This window comes from Garra rufa, chromosome 21, assembly GCF_049309525.1.
Source record: "Garra rufa chromosome 21, GarRuf1.0, whole genome shotgun sequence".
NCBI classification, from domain to species: domain Eukaryota; kingdom Metazoa; phylum Chordata; class Actinopteri; order Cypriniformes; family Cyprinidae; genus Garra; species Garra rufa.
Window position 1 is genome coordinate 38,044,122 of NC_133381.1, and position 12,131 is coordinate 38,056,252.

Sequence of the window (12,131 nt, forward strand, 5' to 3'; positions counted from 1 at the left end):
TAAATATGTGCATCCATTGTACACCATGTAAACAAACTGCAAAATGCACATTACTGTAAAAAAATAAAAAGACTGTAAATGTGCAAAAGTGAAATCTATTAAGAACTTCAAACATGTTTAAGAAATAAAACTTTTTTTCTAAATTCAAAACACTCAAAACAGGCCCATCATAAAGCCTTTGTCTGCTTATACAAAACATTCTAACTGTCCATAAAACTAACAGTTCTTAACTACAGCCTAATAATTTTTCTGCAAAAAAAGCAGCTGATCAACATGTTCTGATCTGATCTAAGGCAGCTCCTTTGCGCTGTGATTAGATCACCAGCGGTTGAGAAAACTCTCTCAGCAGGAACACTAGTGACACCTTCAGGACGAGAGGTGAATATTTATATCCTCTTACGTGAAGCACGTGCATTAAGAATCGATTCGGGGATTTCCCGAATCAATATCGTTGCGTTCAACTGAAGATCGATTAAAATCGGAGAATCGATATGTTTTACCCAGCCCTAGTAATTACATAATGTGTGAAGTCGTATATATAATTTTTTGTTCGTTTCACTAGATAAGACCCTTATTTCTCAGCTGGGATCATGTAGAACCCTTTGAAGCTGCATTGAAACTACTTCTTTTCGACTGAAGAAAGAAAGACATGAAGATTTTGGATGAAATCAGGGTAAGTAAATTATCAGGACATATTTATTCGGGAAGTAAACTTATCCTTTAAAATAAAAGTAGAAGTAAAAAAAAAAAAGGACCTTGACCTGTACTCAAGTTTTATTTAATAGAAATGTCTGCATTTACATGAACAAATCTGATTTGACCTTTGTACTTATTCTAAAATAATTTGTCATTTGTTTTGAGCACAGCTTCCATCTTAAAGTGCAGGCCTTCTGGACATCTGGATCTAAGGCTGACATTGCACTGGATGACATTTCATTAAGTGCGGCATGTTTTGACACAGGTGACCTTTCTGCCTCACACACATACACACATGCACACAAACACTCATTTTTGGCAGAATAATGGTCTATTTGGTTATCCCTGGTGCAGAAGTTTATTGACCACACCACAGCGATGCGGCGTTTTCAGAAAACTTTGCCTTTTAGTAATTTAAGATGTGATGCGCTCAAATGATCTCTAACCGCTGTCTCCAATTAGCAGTGAGAGATGGTTCTCATAACACAGTTGAAATAGACTCTGCTTGATTGGTTTTGAAGGAAAAGAGAGCGTCAAGACGACCTCAAGACGATCTCACAATTCCCAAATGTCATAAAAACGCCAACAATAGACTTTCTGCCTTTCTAACTAGCTTTCACAGATCTCCAGATTCAGGTTTCTTTCCATGCCACGGTTGACCGCAGGAATTGACGATCCCGTTAATTGACACTCAAAACTTGTGAAAGTCGAGATTTACTATCCTTGTTAACTTCGTTTCCCAGAATCGTTGATTTTGAGAAATTCCTTATTATCTTTATCACGGTCTGTGATTCTCTCTTGGTCACACTTTTTTTAAGGACCAATTCTCACTATTAACTAACTATTAACTACAACTTTTGCCTCAGAAAACTTTTAATTTGCTGTTTATTAATAGTTAGTAAGATAGTTAAGTTTAGGATTAAGGAATCTAAAATATGGCCAAGGAGAATAAGCCATTAATATGTGCTTTATTAGGACTAATAAACAGCCAATATGATAATAATATGCATGCTAGTTAGTAGTGAGAATTGATCATCTGAAAACAAGTAGAAAGAATAATCATGTAAAAGGTATAAATTGTAAGCACTCTGGCTCAGTTTGCCTGTAAATGTTAGTACAAATCTCGTCACCCCATTATATCATCCCTGTTGAAAAGATCAACAGATATGTCCATACTGGTCCATACTGGTTTATCTTGGCTTGTGCTGGTTAAGTGGCTGTTAGACTAGCAAGAATCCAGTATGTCAACATAGTTGCCTTAGTGGAGATGGTTAACCAAGGAATTCCTGCTTAAATAAAGATGTTGGGGTGAAACCAGCATAGTCAACCAAAATGGATGACTAGAGCAAAAAGATTGTTTGAAGTGTCATGCTTTCAATTTTGCTCCTTGTTCTCAGAACTAAATGAACTGCTTCAAGGACTACCGGATGATTCTGATTCAGCCCCCTCCCCCAGCCCCCTCCCAGAACCTTCAGCATCAGGTACGGTTCCTCTCCTGTGCTTTATACAAATATACTACTGTTCAAAAGTTAGCAATGTTCACTAAGGCAGCATTTATTTGATCAAAAAATACAATGAACCGTTGTATTGTGAAATATCATTACAATTTTAAAAACTCAAACCTATGTTCTTAACTAAGAAAACTTGGTCAGAAAAAAGTCGGTGAACTGACTTAGACCTGAACTTTAAAGGGGACTCAAGCCTCTTTTTATTTGTGGTATACTGTCTCAGTCTAAAGTACATTCACACAAATCATAATAAAGATAACAACAATGACAGTAATAGCTATATATTGTAAAACAACTGCACTGTAAAATACATGAAAATTAATATTTAATAGGTATTTTATTTTTGCTTTACACTACAGTAAGGAAATTACAATACTTCTGTCCTAATTTCTACACTTGAAAGAGTTATTTTGAAATTAGACTGCATTTAAATCACTCCCTGTCAGCAATTCATATCATTGTTGTGTACTTGACCCCCCCGGAGCGTGATTTTTACCGGGAATATCCCTTCGAAACACATGTTTTTTTTTTTAGTAATAAATGGGTGGGTTTTGTTGAAAAAAAAAAATGGGTGGGTTTTGTTGAAAAACCTGGCAACCCTCATTCATACTGCACTTTTAAGCTTTTATTTTGATGGAAATAACAGTAGAGCTTTTATTTTGAAGGAAAACACCAGCTTCAGTGAAAATAGGCTGTAATCATCTGCCGTGAAAATAAAGCTTAACTGGTGGCCGTTGCACTTGATCCATTCTGAGGCGCGGAAAACACTGGATCATGATCTGATCGGAAGTCTGCGCTTGATGAAGGGACTAAGCCATGCTGTGCTTTCGGTTTTAGTTCAGTTGACAGATTCTGTCGATATCAAAATATTAATAATATTGTTACATCCCTAATTTAAAAAAAAAATTTAAAGGGGACATCAGATGCAATAAATGCATATAAATGTGTCTTAGCCGTGTGTGGACACAGTCACCCTACAATGATAAAAACCCATTCACTTCTTTTTTTAATCCCCAAACAACCTAAACAGTCTCAATTATCAAGCTGTTTTGATTTTCTGAGAAATATGACATCATACTGCTGTATTAGCATAATTCAGCCCTCAGCCAGTTGTACATTGTCTGCCATTTTCTCCACATTCAAACAGTTGTAGCGACGTCTTGTAAGCAATGCAGGTGTTTTGTAGTTGCATGTAAAAGTGAACATAAGAGTCTTAATCTTCCACGATGGAAAGGGGCGGGGTGAGCAAAGCTCATTAGCATTTAAAGAGTTCGCACCAAAACTGGTTGCTGTGAACAGAGTTGTTTTTGACAAGGTAAAAAGGCTGTTGTTTTACATTACATTTACAGACATTTCATGAAGACCCTAAAGAATTATACCAACTTGTGGAAAATAGACATCCGACATCCCCTTTAAAATGCAGTTTGTCCTTGTCAAGGCAAAAACAAAAGTTGTAAAAACATTGCAAAACATAACCAGGGTCTTTTATTTTCAGAGGCATCCCTAATAACATGGTGGTTTACTTCCTGTGGAGCAAGCGGACCTCTAGGCCCGACTCAAGCCCAGTGTGACAGTGCCTACCGCAACAGCAATGTCAGCGTGATGGTGGGAAAGGAGGGCCTTCTCAGGGGGGTTCAGATGTGGAGGGTTCCAGCTACTAATATGTATAAGTAAGTTTAGCAGCTTGAAATCATTCTGGTTTAGAGTTGTTCTTGGATTCAAATACATGTACTGTACAGGAACTAGCTCATGGACTTTGTGAAGCTGTTTTATAAAATAAGTCTACTTGGTTAAACAAGATCAGAGGTCTATGATAATCCTATGCTTGTGACTAATATCCAAAATGATTACAATTCAAATAAAGTGGCTTGCAAAAGTATCCATATACCTTAATTTTTCATATTTGTTTTTTTGTTGCTGCCTTATGTTAAACTGCTTTAAATAACTTTTTTCCCCATGTCATTCTACACTCCATACACCATAATGGCAAAAACAGTTTTTTGACATCTTTGCAGATTTATTAAAAATGAAAAAATTAAATGATTCCATTGCATAAGTATTCATGCCCTTATCTCGGACAGTGGAAATTTTAGCTCAGGAGCATTCATATTGCTTGTACTGTAGATGTCACTACACTTTAAGTGGCAAATTCAATTGAATGGGGTTGATTTGGAAAGACAAACATGTTAATCAAAAGGTCTAACAGCTGAACACGCATATCAGAGCTAAAACCAAGCCCTGAGGTAGAAAAAAAAATTAAACAGCCTGTAGAGCTCAGAAACAGGATTGCATAAAGCCACAGATCTGGGCAAGAGTTCAGGAAAAAGATCTGCTGCATTGAAGATTCACAGAAACATGTAGTCTCTGTTACCATTAATGGAAGAAGTTTGAAACAACCAGAACTCTTCCTAGAGCTGGCCTCCTGGCCAAACTAAGCAATTGATGGAGAAGGGCTTTGGCTAGAGTGGAGATCAAGAACCTGATGGTCACTCTATTTGAGCTCCATGACCATATGTGGAGATAGGAGGAACCTACAGAAGGACAAACATCACTGCAACACTCCACCAATCTGGTGGTGTGGCAAGACTCAATCATCTCCTCAGTGAAGACAAATGAAAACACATTTGGAATTTGCAAAAAAGCACCTAAAGGACCCTCAGACTGTGGGAAACAAGATTCTCTGGTCTGCTCTGCTCACCACCTACAGAGTACCATCCCAAAAGTAAAGTGTGCTGGTAGCAGCCTCATGCCGAGAGGCTGTTTTTCAGCTGCAGAGACTGAGGGACTCGTCAGAGTAGAAGAAAAGCTCAACACAGCAAAATAGATTGAGATAGCCTTAATGAAAACCCAGTCTAGAGCATTCATAACCTCAGACTGGGCAGAAGGTTCATGTTCTAACAAACCCTAAGCACACAGCAAGAGTGGCTTATAGACAACTCTGTGAATGTCCTTGAGTGGCCCAGCCACAGCCTGGGCTTGAACCCAATCAAACATTTCTGGAGAAATCTGAAAATGTCTGCCAGACCCATCCAACCTGACAGAGCTTGAGAGGTGAAGAGGTGAGGCGAAGAATGGCAGATAACTGACAAATGCAGATGTGCAAAGCTTGTTGCATCATACCCAAAAAGACTTGGTGCTGTAAAGGTACTTCAGCTAAGTACTGAGTTAATACTTATGCAATGTCCTTTTTTTGTTGTTATTTTCGATATATTTACATTGTGACAATTCTGTTTTTGCTTTGTCATAATGGTGCATGGATTGTAGATTGATGTGGGAAAAAAGTAATTTAAATTAGTTTAACATAAGGCTGCAACAACAAAATGTGAAAAAAAGAATGGGCATGAATACTTTTGCAAGGCACTGTATATTTTTGTGAAATGTTTGTCGCACACTTTTCATTTTTCTTGTGCTTTGTCAATGTCATCTTTGTAGTCTCAAAATCAGAGATCCTCAGTTTCAAGGAGATGCATGTCAATACCTGGTGTAAACAGTTCCTTAGTGTTGTCTTGTCTCTCTTCTTCTCTCTCTCTTTTTCCTGAGTCTCATTCACACTTCATTTTTTTTAAGGGCAGTGAGAGGCATGACTCACTGGCTGTAGGCACAGATAAATCTCTTCCTGTGCTCTGCTTAATCTGGCCCCTGTGTAGTCAAGCCTTTGAACTGATTTACAGTGATTATAGAGGCTAGTCATGGGGGCTCATTAAAAACAGCTCCAAAACTGTCTGCGAAAGAAGGGCAATGCAGGATGCAGAAATATGGCAGATAACTATCAGATGAACTTATACAACTCTATGTTGTGATATTATTGCATTTAGGGTGCCAGACTGAAATATAAAGAGCCAACTCAGGCTATCCCTCATTGGAAACTGAATTATTTTATATTGTATCCTTTTGTTTTGGAGCCCTAAGCACTGGCTTGGCTTTAATAACAAAAAATTGTATTTGCCTTGAGTTAGGAAGTTTTATCTTCTTCAGCGATGTGAGGGAATTAAAATCTTTACTTTTATATTTTAGAATTAACTAAGGATGTATATTTAGTATATTAAAATGATAGTATAATCACAGGCCTAGTGGCTAAATAGCTTATTATTAGAGGGATTATCAAACTATGTGATGCCAAGGACCCTCAAGTATGATGATATCTTTGCAAGGGACCCCCTTTATAAAACATTAAAGGGACAGTTTACCCAAAAATGAAAATTACCCCATGATTTACTCATCCTAGGTGTATTTGACTTTCTTCCTTCAGATGAATACAATCAGAGTTATATTTAAAAAATGTCCTGGCTCTTCCAAGCTTTATAATGGCAGTGAATGGCTGTTGAGATTTTGAAATCCAATAAAGTGAATCCATCCATCATAAAAAGTGCCCCACACGGCACCAGGGGTTAATAAAGGCCTTTTGAAGCGAATTGATGCATTTGTGTAAGAAAAATCTTGATTTTGAGATCCATCTTTTCACACTGAGGACAACTGAGGGACTTATTTGCAACTATTACAGAAGGATTAAATGCTCACTGATGCTTCAGAAGGAAACACAATGCTGGGGGGTGAAAACTTTTGAACAGATTGAAGATGTTTTTTTCATTTAGTACTGCCCCTGAGAAGCTACAAAATATACTTGCATGTTTCCCAGAAGACAAAACTAGTTATATTTACCCTGATCTTCAAATTCCAAAAGTTTTCACTCCCGGCTCTTAATGCATGGTGTTTCCTTCTAAAGCATCAGTGAGTGTTTGAACCTTCTGTAATAGTTGCATATGAGTCCCTCTCAAAAGACAAATTCATTAATACTTTGATATTTAGTCATAAATCTTTTTAAACTCTTTATAGGTATTAGTAATTTGGTATAGCGTGTGTTTTTACGTTTGTTATTCCAGGATTTCAGCCTATGGAGCCGCAGGAGGCAAAGGAGCAAAAAACCATAACAAGCGCTCACATGGTGTCATTATCTCAGCCATCTTCCCACTTGAGAAAGGTGACATACTCTACATCCTAATCGGTCACCAAGGAGAAGATGCCTGTCCAGGAGTGAGTGAAGCAGAAAATCAGAACTGCCATGTTATTTACAATGTATAGATCTCTGTTTGCATCACTGTTTTCTTCATATATGTACAGAGAAACCCCCTGACCCATAAAATCTGTCTTGGGGAGTCTTCTGTGATCGAAGATGGTTTTGACAGCGATGGTTCGGCCTTGAAGTGGGCAGGGGGTGGCGGCGGTGGTGGAGGAGCCACATACATTTATCGGGTAAGATCTTGCTTTTCTTCCCATTTTCTTGTCTCAAACACATCCTTAAAAACATCCATCACAGCCTTGTGAGTCCCCTTAAGGGGAGCCATGTGGCTGGCGGTCGCTGCCTGATAGTGCCTGTCTAGACGTGCATTTTTGAGACATCCTGAAATAATTTGGAGTCATCTGAATTGGAACACAGATGGAAGTGAAGGCCTGTCTGGAGTCATAGGAGGCTTTCTTTTTTTACTTGATTGTAAAGTAACTCTGATGTTGTTTTTGGGACGCCCGGGGGCAGATGGAGAACGGGGAACCGGTCCCTTTGCTCATTGCAGCAGGAGGAGGAGGAAAGGCCTACCTGGAGGACCCTGAAAGCAGTCTGGACCAGATTTTCCTGGAGCAATATGAGAATGACACTTCTGCCCCTGGTGTCAATGGCAAATCTGGAGCAGCAGGTGTTCTTCCAATGAATATTTTAATTATATATATGTCTTAAATAGCATGGGTATATTTGTAGCAATAGCCAAAAATACATTGTATGTGTTAAAATGATCAATCTTTCTTTTATGCCTAAAATAATTAGGATATAAAGTAAAGATCATGTTCCATGAAGATATTTTGTACATTTCCTATCATAAATATATCAAAATTTAATTTTTGATTAGTAATATGCATGGCTAAGAACTTCATTTGGACAACTTTAAAAGTGATTTTCACAATACCCTCAGATTTCAGATTTTCAAATTGTTGTATCTCAGCCAAATATTGTCCTATCCTAACAAACCATACATCAAGACTTATTTATTAAGCTTTCAGATGATGTATACATCTCAATTTAAAAAAAACTGACCATTATGACAGGTTTTCTGGTCCAGGGTCACATGGACCAAAATTAATTCAGTTCAACAATAATTAAATTAACTCCGTGTTAGCTGCACTACAAGCTAAAATGTTGCTCATTTCATTAAGCCGCTTAAAGGGGCAATATCTTTTTAGATATATAACTATGCAGTAGGGCTGGGCGATATACACTACCGGTCAAAAGTTTGGGGTCAGTAAGAGTTGTAATGTTTTTAAAGAAAGTCTCTTATGCTCATCAGTGCTGCATTTATTTAATGAAAAATATAGAAAAAAACTGTAATATTGCGAAATGTTATTACAATATAAAATAATGTTTTTTTATTATAATATACTTTAAAATTTAATTTATTCCTGTGATGCAAAGCTGAATTTTCATCAGCCATTACTTCAGTCTTAAGTGTCACATGATCCTTCAGAAATCATTCTAATATACTGATTTATTATTAGAATGATCTATATTGGATCTATATTGGATTATATATTGCAACAGTTGCCCTGCAAAGTATTTATTTAGAAATTGTGAGGATTCTTTGATGAATAAAAAGCTCAAAAGAACAGCATTTATTCAAAATATAAATATTTTCTAACAATGTAAGTATTTGCTATCACTTTTTATCATTTTAACACACCCTTGGTGAATAAAAGTATTAATTTCTTTCAAAAAAAAAGAAGAAAAATTTGCTGACCCCAAACGTTTGACCAGTAGTTTATATAAAAAATAATATCTCGATATTGTACATTTTTATGATATTCAATATATATCTCGATATGTTTGCATTCACTTTTAAATAATAATAATAAAAAGCATGATTTTCTTTTGCCCCCATTAAAAAAAAACAAAAGCTATTTAGATAGAACAGCTATTGTTACAAAGTAAATGCTAAATGTTTAGTGCAAATTTAGGCAGTTAAAAAAATCTAGTGATCACTTACTGCTTTTTATTAAATGAACACATGTATATGTAACTGAAGTAATTCAAAACAAATGCAGAAAGTGCTTTAATTTCACAATTTATACTGTGCAACTAGGGGGAAATATTTTAACTGAGACAAGCATTTTTTTTTTTTTTTTACAAGTTTTTAGCGAAGAACACAAGTCTGTCAACTGTCTCTGGTTTAAGAGAAGCTCTGTGGCATGAAACTGTTCCTACTGGCACTAAATCCCCTCTCAGATGGGGAGCTAGTTGCTGGAACACATAGGTATTTCTTAACAAATTTGGGGAAATGTGCCTCATGGATGCTCCACCACCATGAGCACAAATCAATACAATGTGGACTCATACATGGTTTATTTAACCTCATGTAGTCTACTGATTCATAAGTGAGTACCAAAGTTTTATGCACTCTCTCTGTCTATATTATGAAAACTGGTAAAAGAATTGAAAAATATTATAACAGTGACATTCCTAATAGTAATTCAAAATTTCAATAACCTATGTTTCTCTATTTAAACAACAGTGGTTAAGTAAGTGCATTTATTCAGCGATCACAATCGCAAACAATCCAGTCGAGATCTCATGACAGAACACAGACTGGTTGAGTTGAGTATTTTGATCGCTAAACTTTTATTTTGATCATCGTCGGTGCTTCTGCAAAAGCTTGTGCGAGATTGTGCACATGGTTGCTAGATTGCTTAAAATAAGCAAATCACCGGGAAGAAAATGTATCATTGTAACAGCGAAGCTCTGATTTGAACTATTGAGATCTGGCAACCGCTCATGAGAGACAGAGCGCATATGCTCTCCATTGATTTTGTATTGCGGGAAGCGGACTCCTTGTCATTTCTGACTTATAACAAAAACAGAACGCTTTAAAAGTTGCTATGAGACAATGTGTACAGTAAACAAGCTAAAAAACACATAACTAAATTTTTATAAGCTGTCCACCCCAAAAAAACTATTGTTTAAGGACACAAATAGTTGTAGATGTCAGGGTATTTGGCGTTGGGCCATTCAGTTGGATCATTTCTCCAACAAAAGAAAGGTAAGGAAAAGGGTGCACAGACATAGACCAATAAAAATTAGTTTCTCAATATATTTCCTCCTTTCAGGGTGGTGAAATAATCATTGACACGGTTAAATAATGAATGTTTACTGTCACCGTTAAATTTCCCTCCAGCGGGTGTAGATCTCAGAGACACTTTGCGCTCTACTTTTATGTTCTTAAACACTCGTTTTTTTAGGTCGACAGCGTATAAAAGCGTAGTTCTGTGTTTTTTAGCTTGTTTATTGTACACCTTGTCACGTAGCAGCTTTTAGACATTGTTCTGTTTTTTGTTATAAGTCAGAAATGACAAGGAGGCAGCTCCCACAATACAAAGTCAATGGAGAGCGTTGGTTTGTTTTCCCCCCTGGTGGGCATGGCCTTCAGATTATGACTCTTATGCTGCGTTCTAGGCAGGTTTTTAAGCTGGTAAATCACGACTTCAAATCACGACTCACGACTTTGTAGGGTTCCAGGCAAGTCACCCCAAACTGCCTGAGCGCATTTATTATTATTACATTATTATTCATTTGTTTGCAACGTTATATTGTCCTAAAGGCTATTTTTTCACTGTGTACCACTTGCATAAACACCGCACCCGTAGGTGCTGACATAGTGGTTTCGCGGGCTATCGATCTAGTACGAGTTCCCGAGTGGGAAGTCACGGGTTTGACTGCCGTTCCGCCGCACTTCACGGGTAGAAGGTTGGAAAAACACGAGTAACGGGTTGCCTGGAATGCGGCATTAGTGCTCTGACTCTATTAAAGCTTGCATAGTAGAGGCGTGTACAGCAGTCCGCAAAAAAAAGAAAAAAAAAAAAAGGTCGTCAACGAACATTTTTCGTCATAGTTTTCATTAACGAAATTAACACTAGTCTCCATTTTGCTAATCTGTAAAAAAGACCCTCCCCCACCTCACATCACTCGGTGGCCATCTTTGAAACACCTCTTGGGCATGCAAGTACAGCTCCTAACTTTTTGAATGGGGAAACATTAAATTCTCCAAAACTGTTCACCAAGCTTACGATTCAATTTCATATTTGAAATCACCAATGAAATCTGACAAGAATTGCCTCATAAATATGGTTCCTTGTGCTCCAATAGCGTTAAAAACGCTTATTTTTTGGGCTAGATCAGCCAGTGCGCATGCGCAGTACTGAGCGCACGTAGCGCCGATTGTTTCTATAGCAACCGGGACTTATGCCGCGTTCCAGACAACCCGTGTTTTTCCGACCTTCTAGCCGTGAAAGTGCACTGGAACGGCAGTCAAACCCGTGACTTCCCACTCGTGAACTCGTACTAGATCGATGTACTCCCAGTTACGAGTTCTGACGTGACATAGCCCGCGAAACAACAAAGTCAGCCCTAATGCGTGCGGTGTTTATGCAAGTGGCACACGGTGGAAAAACAGAGCTTAGGACAATATAACGTTGCAATCAAATTAATGATAATATAAAAATAATAGTAATTCATAAATGTGCCCAGGCAATTTGGCGTGACTTGCCTGGAACGCTACAAAGTCGTAAGTCGTTGTTTTTCAGTGGTGATTTACCAGTTAAAAAAACTGCCTGGAACGCAGCATTAGAATGGCAGCTGCAGTGACGCGCTGACTTTACTAATCAACGATTGGCTCTTTCATTAAGAAGGCGGGGCTTCGCGGCCATGATAAGCGTTGCATTTTTCCCCCATTCAAAACTATACGAGTGACAAGTCTTGGGTATTCTATAGTCTTTGGTAATACGTAAGGGGATGTAATATTGGACGTTCGCCGTGTTCTTTTGGGAAAGTATGTTTGAATTTGAAATATATACGATAATCACAATATTTTCAAATTTTACATCGTCGTCAAAATT

General features: G+C 37.5%; 1 protein-coding gene across 1 annotated transcript in view; it reads left to right on the top strand.

The window, feature by feature from the left end:
- ltk (leukocyte receptor tyrosine kinase) overlaps nt 1-12,131 on the top strand; it is an 89,407-nt gene that overhangs the window by 44,991 nt on the left and 32,285 nt on the right. Inside the window, exons 10-15 of the mRNA XM_073827645.1 lie at nt 867-961; nt 2,094-2,177; nt 3,700-3,874; nt 7,085-7,235; nt 7,323-7,454; nt 7,735-7,891. Coding sequence (XP_073683746.1) covers nt 867-961; nt 2,094-2,177; nt 3,700-3,874; nt 7,085-7,235; nt 7,323-7,454; nt 7,735-7,891 — 794 coding nt within the window. The remainder of the gene's footprint in view (nt 1-866; nt 962-2,093; nt 2,178-3,699; nt 3,875-7,084; nt 7,236-7,322; nt 7,455-7,734; nt 7,892-12,131) is intronic.